Source organism: Heliangelus exortis, chromosome 15 (genome assembly GCF_036169615.1).
Source record: "Heliangelus exortis chromosome 15, bHelExo1.hap1, whole genome shotgun sequence".
Classification (NCBI taxonomy): Eukaryota; Metazoa; Chordata; class Aves; order Apodiformes; family Trochilidae; genus Heliangelus; species Heliangelus exortis.
In genome coordinates, this window is record NC_092436.1 from 1,935,468 (window position 1) to 1,952,344 (window position 16,877).

General features: G+C 46.2%; 1 protein-coding gene across 2 annotated transcripts in view; it reads right to left on the minus strand.

The window, feature by feature from the left end:
- The window catches only part of FSTL4 (follistatin like 4), a 197,472-nt gene extending 183,431 nt beyond the window's left edge, over nt 1-14,041 (minus strand). For both annotated transcript variants that reach the window (XM_071759251.1, XM_071759249.1), the window contains exons 1-2: nt 13,819-14,041; nt 8,718-8,853 (exon numbers count right to left, since the gene is read on the minus strand). In XM_071759251.1, coding sequence (XP_071615352.1) covers nt 8,718-8,846 — 129 coding nt within the window. In that variant the 5' untranslated portion in view covers nt 8,847-8,853; nt 13,819-14,041. The remainder of the gene's footprint in view (nt 1-8,717; nt 8,854-13,818) is intronic.
- Nucleotides 14,042-16,877: the final 2,836 nt, after the last annotated feature.

The window sequence follows — 16,877 nt, forward strand, 5'->3', positions numbered from 1 at the left end:
TGAAAAGCATGCAGAGCCCAACATTGTCCCAGATTACAGTGGCTACAGATTACTTTCTACTTGGCTCATAAGTCATGTACAATACACACAGGGAAGGGGAAAAAAAGCCAGTTTGCAGCTTTTCCTCCACCAGCTGTTCCTTTTGTCCCTGCACATCCCCAGATTGCCACATGCCATTGCCTGCCTCCTAATTTGAAGTGAAAAGTGAGCACGTTTTGCAAGGTTAGTAATGAAGCAGTCACAGGTAGGCTTGAAATTAGGGAAGACAAGCCCCTGTCTGCTGGATCCTCCTCGTTTTCCTTTGCCTAACACCAGAGGATGAGTGCTGATATCCCATGCCCTGCACATGATGAGCAGAAATAACCACAGAGCAACAGCTCAGGGTAATATTTGAAGGTGTAAATCTTCACAGTCAGTGCCTCTTCATCATTTTCTGTTTCTTTCTCAAATGCCTCCACTTCCAGACCAGTATCTCCAGGGATCTGGATGGAGCTGGGTGGGCATTCACCATCCTCTCTTAGCAGCTTCTGATCCCACCTGTGGGACACTTACCACATCACAGAATCATAGAATCATAGAATCTTAGGGGTTGGAAGGGACCTGGAAAGATCATCTAGTCCAACCCCCCCTGCCAGAGCAGGGCCCCCTAGAGTACATCCCCTAGGAACGTGTCCAGGTGGGTTTTGAATGTCTCCAGTGAAGGAGACTCCACAACCCCCCTGGGCAGCCTGTTCCAGGGCTCCGTCACCCTTACAGTAAAAAAATTTTTTCTGATGTTCAACTTGAACCTCCTATGCTCCAATTTACACCCATTACCCCTTGTCCTATCACTGGTCACCACTGAGAAAAGCCTAACTCCATCTCCCTGACACTCACCCCTTACATATTTGAAAACATTGATGAGGTCACCCCTCAGTCTCCTTTTCTCCAAACTAAAGAGACCCAGCTCCCTCAGCCTTTCCTCATAAGGGAGATGTTCCACTCCCTTAATCATCTCAGTAGCTCTGAGCTGGACTCTTTCAAGCACTTCCCTGTCCTTCTTGAACTGAGGGGCCCAGAACTGGACACAATACTCCAGGTGTGGCCTCACCAATGCAGAATAGAGGGGGAGGAGAACCTCTCTTGACCTACTAACCACACCCTTTCTAATGCACCCCAGGATGCCATTGGCCTTCTTGGCCACAAGGGCACATTGCTGGCTCATGGGCATCTTCTTGTCTACCAGGACCCCCAGGTCTCTTTCACCTCCACTGCTCTCCAGCAGCTCAGCCCCCAACCTATACTGGGACATCGTGTTGTTCTTCCCCAAATGCAAAACTCTACACTTCCCCTTGTTGAATTTCATCCCACCAAGTTTGGTCCCCAAGAGGTCCCAGCTGCCCTAAATACAGCAATTCATAGGACAACCCTGCAGCATCCTGCCCTTGAATCCTGATGCAGATTTAGTCAAAAAAAAAAAAAAAAAAGAGTCCTCTTTATGACCCTAAGTTACCACAGGGGACATTGCCAAGAACCCCAGCAGATGGAGGAGATGCAGAAGAAGTAACATTTCAGGTTCAGAAGTTGTCTGGGTATTGCTAGACCCTTTTACCTGAGACTTTGTGGAAGGGGCTGCTCTGCTTGTGCAGGGAGAGAAAGGAAATTCAGCAGCTGGGCTCACCCTGGCTCCTTCACTAAATTTCACCTTTCCTTTGCACACACCAGGTCTGCAGGGACCTCTCTCAGGATCAGCCTAACTGTGCAATTTTTAACTCTACAGCCCTGACTCGTTTAGCAAATTAATAAAGAAGTGGCTATTCCTATTAATAGGTTACCATCCCAGGGATCTTTATTTTTTTTAAACTCCCTTCAGAGCATCCTTATCTCAAGTGAAGGGTCAGGAAAATTACAGTGCCAGCCAGCCAGGGCTAGGGGAAGCACTCTGCATACAGATTGGAGCATTTGCAGTGCTTTTGACCAACACACAGCTTAGTTTGAGTCAGGATTTCCTGTTTACAACCTAGATTTAAAAAAAAAAAAAAAAATATGCTAAGGAGGCAGAGAACATCCACTTTTTTTTTTTTTTTTTTTGAGCCAGGCATGAAGAAGAAAATAAATCAGGCACTGCTGTTTAGGGAAAGCTTGCTATCAGTACAGACGCTGGCAATTTAGATTTGTCCTGTCTGGTATAAACATTGAGAAAAACACTGATGTCTCCCATCACACAGCATCATCTGCTCACCCATACGGCAGCTAATTGAGATAATTGCTGCATCTCTGATTTTCCTCACTGCTATTTCATAAGAAACACCAGGTAGAACACCATAAAATTCCAAATTTCCACGTTGTCAAAGCATCATGGGATGCCTGTTTTAAAAAACTCAAATTTGCAGACCCCTCCTAACAGCAACAATAACAAAAACCACATCAAAAAAACCAAAATAAAACCTAAAATCCCCAAGCAACCAAAACAGAATTCCCCAGCTTGATGTTACAAAGTGCTTAAAGTAGAACTGTCTTCCTTTAAAAACTATCACTACAGGCTTTTTTTTTTTTTTTTAAGGGAGGATTGGTAACATTATTTAAAAAAAAAAGGTCAATATTTAGTATTTTAAAGTTAAGTAGCTTCTGAACAAAATATCCCAAACCATAATCTTCTGTCACATCATAGCCCAAGTTAAAAAAGCCTTAGATTTTTTTTTATTTTTTTTTTTTATCTGCAAGATGTTTTCCTGTGGTCTTATTCTCTGCTTCAGGATGATAACAGCATTTCCCCACCTGGGTATGATTTTTCACAGTTGCTCAACTGTGACATGAGAAAAACTGAGATTTGATTCCTAGGGTCACTTTGTGCCACAGCTCAGCACATTTGGAGCTGCCCACTCCAAATTTTCCAGTCCTTCAAGCATAACACTATCTCCTAAGATACAGCATTTATTAAACCCTCTGGGTACACAGGAGGGGGGCAAGGGGGGCTTGGGGATGCTGAAAGACCCCAAGGGATCCATCCTAATACTATGAAACCATTTCACAGCACCTTGAAGTGCAAATAACCAAAGAGCCAGCACCCAGGACAAGAGTTTCCCATCCCCACAGGGATAATACACTGGTTAAAATTTAGAGAAATGTACAAAGAGCAATTAGAGTTTGTTAGAAATACCACTTAAATGCAGAAAAAGAGTGAATTATCATCAGGACATACCAAAGTGACACAAAAATAATTTTAAGTCTTGTCTCACCTTTATAAATGTTTAAAGCAGGGGGAGGATGTAGTCCAGTATAGATTTTAATTTAAATCTAATGCCTTCCTTTCTCCAAACAGACTTACAGGCAGGAAGAACACACACATGGCAAGAGAATACATTACTAATAATATTTCTTCAACTAAATATCAGGATATTAGATCTTCAACTGCATATAAAACAGATATACTGTGCCTGTCGTATTCTAAGCTTAGGTTCTGAAATTACACCCCTATTTGAATTATAAGCAAAAGCTTTTCTCAAAAGCCTTTGCAGTTTTGTACCTCACTTCCCAAAGCAGCTCTTGGATAATCTGTCAGGCCAGGACATACATCTTCCCTTGGGGAAGGAGCACAAAATCATCACCATGACTCCTCTGCTGCTTGGCAATAGACAACTGAGGTCTTCAGCCACAGCAGCAAGGGAACAGACATTGAAAAACCTGAAAATTGTTAAAAATTTCACCTGGAATTAAGAAATCTGGAAATGTGCAGTTGAGGCTGCAGGCTGGAGGGATGCTCTGTCCTGGGCAGGATGGCACTGAAGGGTTGGTATGACCCCAGGACAGTGAGGGTTGGTGATTTTAAGCCATTCAAGTGCCACAGGGGTAATAATTAATGAATAAGTCAAACAATGCATGTCCTATGTCTTGCTCCTTAGGGGAAAAAGGTACAGGAGATACAGGCAAGGGGAAAAGCCAAGAAACCCATGGCTGGATCTGTAAGAGCCTCTGCTACTTTTGCAAATACTCAGAGCATCCCTTGGAGCTCTGTGCTGGAGGAACCTCCCCAGGGAAGCAGCCCTTCTGCCTACAGGAGCTGGGGGGCTGTCGACATCTCTGGTGTCTCAGATTTCTTAAAAAGGAAGGTGGGGGATAAATACAGAGCCAAACGAAAGCCATGAAGTATTTTCTAGAAAACCACCAAGCAGTTCTGGTTGTGTAGCCCAATCTGTCCTGTAACCACTCCAGAGCCATCAGTGCCATCCAAACCCTTCCTCCAACAATTCAGCACAAAGCAGCTGTATCATAGAATCATAGAATTAGCTGGGTTGGAAGGGACCTCAGAGCTCATCAAGTCCAACCCTTGACCCACCGGTGCGGTTCCCAGCCCATGGCACTGAGTGCCACATCCAGTCTCTTTTTAAATGTCTCCAGGGATGAAGAATCCACCACCTCACCGGGCAGTCCATTCCATTGCCTGATCACCCTCTCCATAAAAAAATTCTTTCTAATATCTAACCTAAATCTCCCCTGGCACAACTTAAGACTGTGTCCTCTTGTCTTGTTGAAAGTCGTCTGGGAAAAGAGCCCAACCCCCACCTGGCTACAACCTCCTTTCAGGGAGTTGTAGAGAGTGATGAGGTCTCCCCTGAGCCTCCTCTTCTTCAGGCTGAACAGCCCCAGCTCTCTCAGCCTCTCTTCATAGGGCCTGTGCTTGAGTCCCTTCACCAGCCGGGTTGCCCTCCTTTGGACCTGTTCCAGGACCTTGATATCCTTCCTGAACTGAGGGGCCCAGAACTGGACACAGGACTCGAGGTGTGGCCTCACCAGGGCTGAGCACAGGGGCAGAATCCCTTCCCTGGACCTGCTGGCCATGCTGTTCCTGAGCCAGCCCAGGATGCCATTGGCCTTCTTGGCCACCTGGGCACACTGCTGGCTCCTCTTCAGCTTCCTGGCAATCCAGATTCCCAGGTCCCTTTCTGCCTGGCTGCTCTCCAACCACTCTGTGCCCAGCCTGGAGCTCCCCATGGGGCTGTTGTGTTGAACCTCATCCCATTGGAATCAGCCCAACTCTCCAGTCTGTCCAGGTCCCTCTGCAGAGCCCTCCTGCCTTCTGGCTGGTCCACACTTCCTCCCAGCTTGGTGTCGTCTGCGAATTTGCTGATGATGGACTCAATCCCTTCATCTAAGTCATCGATATGTACCAAACATGTACCAAACACAGGTTTATCCTCCCCTTTCACACTATCCAGCTAAAACAATAGCATCCAGGCTACCTGCCAGCAGTGCCCTGGAAAACAACACAAAATTTCATTTCTGAGACACAGCACTGTGTGGACTCCTGGTTAAGAAGCTCCCTGCAGCAGATGGGATGAGTTGAGGAAGAGCTGGAGAGCTGCTCTGCTGCACCATGGGTTGAGGAGAGGAGAAACTTGCTTCCAGAACCATGGCAAAACCTGCTTGGATTCAGCACACGTGGAAAAGCAGCTTCTCACATGGAAAACAGGGGACAGGAGAAGGAAAACTCCCAGTAAAATTTCAATATTTAATTAGAGATGCTTTTGTAAAACACCTCAGTAGATTAAAAAAATCACTGGTGTGAATTACCTGGTAGAGACTAAAGGTAGATTTAAGTTAAGAGATTAGGAACAAATGCTTTATTATGAGGCTGGGGAGACCCTGTCCCAGGTTACCCAGAGAAACTGTGGCTGCCCCATCCCTGGAAATATTGAAGCCCAAGTTGGATGGGGTTTGGAACAAGCTGGGCTGGTGGGAGATGGAACTACATGGTGTTTAAGGGCCCTTTCAACTCAACCCATTCTCTGATTGTATGACTCAGTTGTGGTTTTGAGACTTCCTTTGAAAACAGATGTCACCCCAAATCACACCATCTGCTGCTTCGTGGCCAACTTGAAGCCAGCACCAGAAACGTGGTCACCTCCATGGAATCAACCTTGCTGAAGGCAGAGGCAAAATCTGCCCCAAAACCATCACTTCAGGGCCTAAAGTTCCACCATGTAAAAGTGACAGCAACATACTCAAAAAATTAACATGGACCAGGCAAGTGACAGCTTTCCAGTAAATATGAACATTGTCCTTTTCTTAATTAGGTTTTCTATTTTAATTCATTCTCCACCCATGAAATTTCAGCCTGCATACACATTCATTACCTCCTCTCACCAGGACTAAAAATATTTCAGAAAATAAAACCTCTTCTCTGGAACAGCCCATAAATTTGAATTGGAAGGCTGAGCATCATGAAAAAAAATACATCACTGCTGTGTTAGAGACTTCATTTCTCATGCAGAAGGGCTGTATATTGCAGTCTGGGGCCTGCAGACTCACTTTTCTTTTCTAAATGCAAAGCACAACTGCAATAATTCTACCACAGACCATGAAGAAATCGATTTAGCAATCCCAACATAAATTAAGCAATGTTTTTGATTCAGTAAACTTGTTCCTATGTAGATCAGAACAAGTATTAGAGAAGGTCAGTGATCCATACCCAAGCGTTTGCTTCCATGAAATTCATGGGAATTTTAGATCAGAGCACACTTCAAATGAGTTGACCTGCAAATTAACCCTTTACATATTTTTAAAGCAATTTTGGTAAATTGCTGGGAGCTTTTCTATTTGTGATTCAATATTTTCAAGGCATGGTAATGGAATTACAGCTTAATCAAAGCGTGAATTTAGGAACTAACAAACACTTGGGTGAAAAGCTCTAAATTGAGTGAGACCAAATATCACTAGAAAAAGGTGATTATTATTATTGAAACATACTATGGCTGAAAGAAAACAGTTTTCAATTTCACTGACCTACCTGAAAGCTACTTGAAAGGGCTTCCAGAGATTGGTGTTTGGTGCCACACTATATAAACACTATTTCTTCTGGAACATATTTCCTGTACATTGAGTTTTAAAATCTGCATTATAACTTGTCTTGAAATTATTTTAGTAAAAATTTTAATGTACAAAGAGTGCAGCTATTCACTCCCCATTATAAATTCTGGGCAAATATGTTCTTAGTTTAGATCCTTTCAAGAAGATCAAGTAATCGATGCAATAACTTCATGGTTTTTAGAGGAAGATCAAATGAATCAGTATCTTTCAAGTAGTATGATACAATTAGTAGTTTATGTAGTAGTAGTAATTTATGTCGAAGCAAATAATTTGAGTAATGAATTTAATTCCTCAGAGTAACTTTTTTTAAAAAAAATCAAAACTAATATTCATTAGTAAAGCATGAAGACTTTAAAAAGCATGCAAAATATTTAATTTTAAACAAAAAAAAAATAAGTCATCGGGGATAGGAGAACGTGTTGAACAGGGTGCTCACTTCCTGAGCCTACACAGCAACAAAATAATAATGGGGGTACAGAGGAGAACTTTTTCTTCACTTTTAAAGAACAGAGGATGGAGACCTCAAGGAAAAAGTACACCTGAGGCAGAACTCCCACCTGCAGAATCTCCAACCCCACTGGAATGATCTTCAAGTCCTGCTGAGCACTGAAAAGCATCTTTTTAATTGGCTTAAACTGCTTTGCTGAAGCAATGCACACAGCTGTGGGTATTTGCAGATTGGACATGACTGGGAGAAGTGATATTGTCCAACTAGAACAAAATCCTGAGGCTTAAAGAGATCCAATTGCAGCCTGAATCCATCAGGGGCTCATCATTAGCCTGTACTGACTAATATTTGAGTCTGCAAGCTCCTGAGTGTTCGAGACAACAGCAGTGAAAAAAATCCTCATTTCCTCTCCCTTGCCTCCCCCACCATCTCCCACTTCCAGGCATTTGAGCCACCGTTCAGCAACCCCCCAATAATCAGGGCTTAATTAAAAAACTAAAATCCTTTCAGCATCCATCATGTTCCTTTCATAAAAGTCCCACTTCTGAATTTTTAGGGCCTTTGTTGTATTCCTCAGGCTTGGGCATGTGAAAGGCTGTGCCTACCCCTGTCTGGGGGGCTCACACCAGTGGGAGCTCTGGTCCAGAAACCCAGAATCCCTGCTGGGGACATCCCCTGCTGGGACAGCCTGCACCAGGCACTGCTCAGAGCAGGGACCTGCTTCAACCACAGCAAGAAAACCCAAAACTGTCACCTCCAGCACTGAAAATGGGTTCAGTGGCTTCCCTGCTCCCACAAGCTCAGGGACTCATTTCCATCCTGCAGCCATGCATGAGGACTCCCCAGCATCCCAGGCATGAGAGGTCCTCTCTAGCTGGATGAAGGTCATCGTCCCTCACTATTGCCATCATGTCCCTTGGTCCCTTTCTGCCTACTCTGCAATTAGCAGGGCTCTGACAGCAGAAAAGCAGGAGGAAAACACTCCAGGCAGTCACTTTGCTGGTTCTCTCAGAACCACCCATATCTCAGAGAGGAGCAAAAAGACTTTTTCAGGTCTGACCTAAAGGTCCAGAGACCCAAACAAAGAGCAAAGACAAAAATCTGCTTCTTAAATTCAGTTTCACTGGTGCCAGCAGCCCCAGGACAGAGCCCTGTCAACTCTTTGGGACAAAGATGGCAACCCCACAACAGCCAGATGCACATTTTCACTCCTGGATGATGGCAACACACTCAGGGACTGCAAGAGCTTCTCTTTCACAGTTTGTACCCAATCACTGTTTTGTTCTTGACCTGCTCAGCAGGTGTTTAATACAAATCTATACAGATAAGCCCTCACTTGCCTTTTGTTTTCACAGTACAGATTGCCTGAACATAGCATAAAACTAGAGACACAGGAGTTGTAGCTGCAGCAGGGGTACAGTACCTCTTGATGCAACCTCCCCTCATCCAAACGCAGCCTTCTGCTCCTCTCCACATCCATCCATCCCCTTGTCACTGACCAGAAAACCCCAAGCAATACAAGAAGTAGCCAGAAGCTTCTTGATGTCATCATTTCACATCTGTTGAAAAGAAGAGAACAGTCATAAAGCAATCATCTCCACCAAACTCAGCTCAGATTCAGTTACACGAGAGAAGCTTCAGACCACAGCACCCATCCACACCTGGGCAGGGCCACTGGAGCTCTGCTGACTCCCCCAGCATGTGCTGATTCTTCTATTTTTTGTGCTGATTCTTCTGATTTTTCTATTGTTTTATTTTTTGACCCAACTGTATTCTCAATGAACTCCCTTTGTAGCAGTTTAGTGAAACATCTACCCCAAATCTCTGCTCCAGACAACATACTGTTCTCACATAGCACCTGAAAGAGCAGAGCTCTGGGATTTCTAGCTCTAACTACTACAGCCCAGAGCAAAACACACCAAAACATGAGATTATGGTACTGAGGAAGCCAAAAGGTGAGTTTATCCCATCTCCAGAACCCTCAGCAGCCCAAGCTCACTCATAACCAGGGACACACACTCGTATCCTCAGCAGCTCTTCAGAAAAGCCCCACACACCCACACTCACTTCTTTGACCACTGGAGGCTTCCAGCAGTGTGACAGAAAATATCATCACTCCACTCAGGTTCAGAGGATGATGCTGCCTCGAGCAGACACAGCCACTGTCACCCTTTTGGCTACGAGCAGACAGCTGACATCCAAAATGCAGGAATCTGTTCCCCTGGATGGTCACTGAACTCAGGAAGACTTCCAAGACCTCAACCAAACTCTGTGCTGAGGAGGGCTGATGTGTTTCTTCACCAAAATGTAGGTGAGCCCCACCTGGGGCTGTGATTTCTCTCCTCACTTGCTTCTGTCCCAAAAAGACATTTCCAGCCCTTCCCAAACTCATCCTTCTCAACAGCAGCACCATCTCCCTGGCAATCCCACCACACCAGCTGCAGGAAACTGGGAAGCAAGGACTTTCCACCACAACAGCATCCACTTTGAGGAGTCATTCTTGCTGTGGGTATTTATTTTTTTTTAATTAACTTGGAAGTAAACCCAATGCAGCTACTCAAAGTGTTGTCAGGTGGAACTACCACATACTGCTACATGCACAGCCCCACGCTGGCCCCCAGCTCTGGGCTTCAGCTGAACTTTTGGGGGAACAGGACACCAGACAGCATCATTACTTTTCATAGTCAAAATACCAAAGGAGTCTTCAGGCCTGGGACCATTTCCTTGGTAGCTGAGGGAAGTGTTGACCTTTCAAGGCAGCTGCAGAGAATGTTAACATGGACCCTTAACGAAGCATAATGACCACTTAATGAAGCAAGCAATGACATTTCTATAGCTTGGAAGTGACAGGCTGCTGCTTGCTTTGAGCAATACACATTAACAAGGGAGTTACCTGCTAATGGCAAAATGAAGCCTGGCTGAATTAAGCCACCATGACATACCTGGTCTTGACAGGGCTCATTTTCCAGTGTCTTCACACCACAGATTTGCTGCAGAGTACATCACTATTCATTTTGGAGCCATGACCATCCCCACCATCACTGACTGGGGCTCAGCTATTTCTCCATCCACAGAAGGAACAGCACAACACCCATGGAGCTCCTGGCTTTTTCTTAGCCCTGATAGAAACGCTCTGAACTGAGAGCACTCAGGATGAAATCCAAATTTATTAAGCTTTCTGAATTCCAATTAGAAGCCTCTGATGTAACGTTACCAGAGCTACAAATAAATGTTTAATAAATAGAAGTCACTATGTCAACAAGCCAGGAGTGCCTTGTCACATATGAATTGCTCTCCTATAGCAATGCTCTATTTGTTTGTAGAGGTATTTTGTATCCTCAACTGATACCAGCACAACAAATACAACTACTGGACTTTGCAGTTTGAGAGATCTTAGACTCCTACACAGCTTGAAATGACCACCCTAGAGCAAAACCAGGGACTAGGTACCTTAATGGCTATTTAATAAATAACTAAGTGCTGGCAAACATGATGGTGTTTGGATTAGGCTGTCTGTTACACTGATGAAGCTGAAAGGGCAGCCTCCACCTGCTAGAAATTCCAGCTGATTTATAAACAGAATTTCTAGAGCTTTTCTCTGGTCAGTTTAGAAATCACTTTTTTTATTGCATACTGAGTGGCAGCACCCGAATTGCTCTCACTCAGAGGGGAACACAGGAATATCTCTTAGATATCTGAATAGCCTAAACCAAGCAACAAACATGCACCATAAACATCATTAACTCCAAAAATCCCACAGGAGTTCTGTGTCACTTGGCATCCTAACCCACAGCTCAGCTTTGCCTTAACCTGAGGAGCAGCTTTGCTCCTTGCAGAGCCTGGGCTGCAGCTGCATCACCCACTACAGCTACCGGGCTGCAGTCTCAAGTTCCCAAAAATCAACAAAAAAATTCAAATAGACCCACACCACCCCTGTAAACTCAGACAAGTTTTAGTGCTGATTCCCCTTCCTCACTTGAATGACAATCAGGTTTGGACGTGAGCCTGTACAGACAGCACTGCCCAGATCAATCAGAGCTCACATATGGAAATGTCTGCGTTAAACAAGCAGTTGGACTCAGAATAAAAAAATAAACCAACAACATTTGTAGATAAACAGCCTGAGTCTCAAGAGCTGAGGGGGGAAGGGGGAGTGAGTCTATCACACACTTGCACTTAGCAGTGCCTGTGAGCAAACAGACAGATTTTAATCTCCTGTGTAATGCAGAAATTAGTAACTGTAATGCAGATGCTAGAATGAAACCAGCCTATTTTAGAGTCAAACAAAGCTGAGCATCACATCCCTTCGCTTTCAGGGATATTGCTTCCAAAGCAATCCCAGCTCTTACTTTGAAAGAAATCACAATGCAAAGCCTTAAAGTTTACCTAAAGGTTGCTGTTTCTGCAGCATCTCAGCCTCCCTTGCAGCAGGCATCACCTTCTCACAAACCACTGCCACACACACAGCAGCCCCACGCTACCCACCGGCATCTGAAGAAGCCCCACCACGATGGCACAGGGTGCCCAGCCTGGGGGGACCCTACAGGGACTGGTGTAGCACCAAAAACTGCAGATCACCCACCCTGAGCCTCTTTTCCCCCCTCCTTTCCAATCCCGTAGGTTTCGTGCAGACGTAACACAACGAGAGAGCCTCAGCTGGCAAGAAAATTGGTGCAAACCTTGTGAATGAAGAGGGAGAGAAAGGAGATGCAAACCGAAGGGACAGGCAGAGGTTTGAGGGCTGCTCAAGGGTCACCTTGAAAAAGGAAGGGGATTGCTCACATTGAACACCAAAGTGGAGAACACCACAAACCCTGTGACATGCAGTAGGACGGCTAAATTGCTGCAGATGTCCCACAACTTTTTTTTTTTTTTTTTTCCTCCACAACCCAGAAGCTTTTAAGAATTCAATTATGGTGACTCTAACAGGATTGAAGAACTTGCCAAGAGCAGTTTTGGGGGTTGTTCTCAAGGCTGCTCAGGGCTTATTTTTAAGCATTGAAAAATTCATAGTTCGAAACAGCTTTTAACAACAAGCTTCTCGTTAGAAAGAGGCTGAACTTAATTACCTGACATTATGGCTGTTGCTATAGCAAAAAGAAAGAAGCATCAGGGACCAAACCATTACCTCTAGATAAATTGGCTCTATTAGCACCAGATAAGAATCTGATCCTCACTTCTTCTACCATCAACTGCTCCAATTGCTTCAGCCTTATCTAAACAGCATTTCCGCGGACTGTAAAATAATTTCTGATGTCCGTAATTTCTTGCTGAGTGCTATAACTGCTACAAAATGAAGCTACAAAATTAAGGAGAAAAATCTGTTCTCAGATAACCTTTCAAGCAAAGCACAATCAAGCCCAATAAGGCTTTCAGCCAGCGATCTGCAGCATCGGAGATAAATGCTTAAAAGTTTTGATGCATTAAGAACCCACTGGAATGAGCTGGGGTGTTTTTAAGCACAAACCAGGCATTTCATCCCAGCAAAAAGCACACGTAAGAGTTTTTAATTTGATCTTTTCAATCCTCCAAAACACTTCAGTATTTCCCAGAAGAAATACAAGGAACATCAATCCAGCAGGGATGAAGCAGACCCTAAATCTCACCTTGGATATCATTAAACCCGCGTTTTCAAGGCTGCTCCCGGGACACTTGGGTCCGGTTTACTCCGAGGTTACGCATTCGATGCCCTCCCCGCCCTTGCAGCCGGTGGGCAACACCCCCAAAGAGCGATTTAGGGGTCGTGTGTCCCGTACACCCCCCGCACCCCCCTAGGCGACAAAATTTTAGGCAAGTTTCGAAGGGAGCCCGCACAGCTACCGACCGCAAACTTAACCCTTGGCCCCGGAGGCTGGAGGGCACCCGGAGGAGTCGGGAAGGGTGAGGGGCTGTCTAAGGAGGGGTGACAGGCGGCCGGGGGACACCAGCGGCCCGGGGCACTTCGAGGTGGCGGCCACCAGTGCCACCCCGTGGCCGCGAGGGGAAACTCCGACCCCACTCGCGACCGCGGCGGGAAACCTTCCCCGGCCCCGCGTCCCCCCCGACGGCGGCAGCTCCGGGCAGGCGGGGACCGACCGCACGCCGCGCCCGAGGGGAAGAAGCCGCATTCACCCCCAGCCCCCCACGCCGAGGGGCAATTCCCCCTCTCGCTCCCCTCGCTGGGCAACGCGGTGTGAGGAGGGGACGATCCCCTCTGAGAGATTCCCACCCCACCGGCTCCCAGCCCCGACGAGGGGTCCCACTTGTTACCGCGCCCAGCCCGGGGCTCCGCGGGGGGCGGCGGGGGCTCCGCGCCTGCCCACCCCCAAGCGCGCCCCGCGGAGCGGACAGGAGCGGGCAGCAGCGCGGCTGCCGCGGTCGCTCGCCCCGCACCTCGGGCGGGGATGCCAGCGCTCCGCCGGGCGCGCAGAGACGCGGGGCAGGGACGAAAGATGCGGTACGGAGCAGGTGGAATGAGGTGCGGTACGGAGCAGGTGGGATGAGGTGCGGTGCACCCCTATAGGCAGTCGCGGAGGGGCACTTACCTGAGGAACCGAGCGGCGAGACGGGGCGGACCGGGTAGTGGGTGGCCGGGAGAAGGCGGTCCGAGCCGGCAGCGGCTGCGAGCGAGTCGGCGGTGCAGGGCGGGCCGGCCTTATTTCTGCTCTCTGGGCCGGAGCCGCCTGACGTCACCGCGGTATTTGCATATTCCACCCAATCGCCGGCACCTGAGCGGTGAGGGCGGAGCCGCCCCCTCGGGGCACACGGGTGTGGGTGTGGGTGTGGGTGTGGGTGTGGGTGTGGGTGTGGGTGTGGGTGTGGGTGTGGGTGTGGGTGTGGGTGTGGGTGTGGGTGTGGGGTGCGTGGCAGAGCGGGAGGCAGAGGGCAGGGGGTGTCGGTCCTGGGGCTGCTCACACCGGGGGGGAGGTGAGGACAACGGAGCCGCCCCCTCGGGGCATGGGGAGAGGGGTGCCCGTCGGAGCGCTGCGGGATCTGCGGGTGGGGGTACGGGGCACAGACTGAGGGGAGGGGGAAACAGGACCGCCCCCTCGGGGCTTTGGAGCATCAGAAACACGGGGGTCACCCGTGGACGGACAGTTCTGCCACTGATTCCCCCCTGTGATATCTCCCTCTCCCCGGCTGCTTCCTAGCTGCGGGGCAATGGGGATCCCGGGATGCTCTGGGGCTGGGCGAGAGAATCCCACTCAGCCCTGCAATGTGTCCCCAAAACGGAGCAGAGAACCCGAATTTTTTTTTTTTCCGGTGGGAGTTTGTTGAGCAGCCAAGAGCTTGCAGCACTCACCGTAGGAATACGATGCTGGGATGGGAAACGCTCCTTCCAGTTCCGTAGCTCTACGGAAAGGCAGAGGTTGAGATTCATTCATTCTCTTCACGCTTCCTAAAAAAAAAATAAAAAGTAAATTTAAAAAAAAATCGATATATTAATTTCTCGGTTCTTTTTAAAAAGGGTTGGATGGGTACGGGAGAGGAGGACACAAAGCAAAGAGGATTTGGGGTGTTCGGTTTCAAAGGCTGCGAGGAGGATTAGGTGTAACCTGGACACACCCAGAGGCGATACAACAATCGCGATTACCAGCAGAAAGGGATAAACAGTCTGAAAGACAACCTAACCAGTTTCTGTGTTTCCTCCTGAAAAGAATCGAACAGCTGGATCCTGCTGAATTTAATAGGATTTGCCATTGGCTTCGCTGTGAGGATCCCCGAGTCGAGATGTTTAAAAAAGACCCAGGCTACTCTTAGAAATGGGGTCTAGTCCAGAAAAAATCTGTTTGGAAAAAAAGTCATTCCACAAAACTAGGCATGAGGTTACACGGGAGGCTCTTTCATGAGAGAGCCTTTTAAATTTATACTTTCTTTGCAGGAAATATTAGGTGGCTTTTCTGGGAGTTTTCACACCTTGAGTTCAGACTTCTTAAGTGCAGCAGCACTTCCCAAATATTTCCAGTGCTCACCAAAAAATGAGTTTATCCTACTCAAACCATGCACAAAAGCTTGTGGGGACTCTTGCTTTTGTGGTTTTCTTCTTTAGGAAGGAAACGACCTGAAATTAAATTGGATTTAAAAAAACAAATCATAAATGTAATAAAACAGAGAGTGAATTGTGGCTGGGCAAGGTAAGGGACATCTTCATTGAGTGTCCAGACAGAAAAATGGGGATATATTTCACAGCTGGCCTACAGCTTTAAGAGTTCTGAGGTTTTTAAAAAATAAAACTGAAATTGAACAAGAGACAAATACATTATCCTCAGTGAAATCTTCTCTTTCTAAAGGGAAAATAATGGGAAGTAAGAGACAACTCTTCCCCATTTCCTAAAAGGAAGGAAGAAAAGTCGTGCCCCTTACCAATGTCAGTTTTTCTATTAAAATATTTGTCTGTTCTGTCAATTTGAAGTATTTAGTGATGTCTCTGCCTCTTGAAGTCAGACAAGCACAAGATGCATCAGCAGCCTCCTGAAGTGTTGCATTGCCCCTATATATTTATATTTATATTTAATTTATATTTATATTTAATTTATATTTATATTTATATTTATATTTATATTTATATTTATATTTATATTTATATTTTTATTTTTATTTTTATTTTTATTTTTATTTTTATTTTTATTTTTATATTATTTATATTTATATATTTATATTTTGTATTTACATATGGAGGATATGGAGCAGGGAGACCATCAGGTTTCCTCACCACCAGAAGCTTCCTGGGAGGGGACACTTTTGAAGCAGGAGGCAACATTTTGCTGATTTTACATCACCTGGTTCAGTTTTACATGCAAAGCCTGGGACTGGTGTCCCTGTGGGTCCTGGGGCCCAAGTCCCCAGTTTGGCTCCTACCACCACCTCCTCCATCAGTTCTTGGGTGCTGAAGGTGACTCTGTTCCTAACCCAGGTATCTCAGAAGGCTCAGATGTCTCCTTCCCACTGCTGGCACAGTTTGGTACCAACATTGATTTTTAGTGTCTTTTGCAAGTCTCAGATACATTGGTTCAAAATTTTGTGATGTTTTCCCCACCTTTTGAAAACACTCCTTATAAAAAAGCAACAAGCAGGCACCCTCCTCTCAGTGCTGACCTCCTCACCCTCTTCCTCCACTTTTTCAGACACTTTCCATCTCTCCTCAACCCTTTTAAAGCCTCGTGGAAGTGTGGCTGCATCCCAAGAGGTGTTTTGGAAAGGATGCTGGGGGAGCTTTGCTGGAGGAACATCTTCTCTCACTCCACACTGGTTTATTCACCCAGGAGAACTGGGCAAAACACAAAGCTCTGTTCTAACTAGAGCTGGGGAAATAAAGTGCTGCTTGTTCCAGAGCAGGCTGGCAAGGAAAAACTGATAAATTCCTCATCTTCAGGGCTGGATGAGTTTGAAGCAAAATAATTGTTGCTTTCCTTTGAACTGGAAGTTGGAGATGCCCCAAAAGCAGTGATTGGAGTTAGAAGGAATAGAAAAATGGATGGTTCTAAAGCCAGACTTGAGGATGGGAAGATTCCTATGCAGAAAAATAAAGTTGGCAGGTTTTTTTAATTTATTTTTTTCTTCAAATACAGGATAACCAGTTCACTGAAATGAGGAATAAGCATCC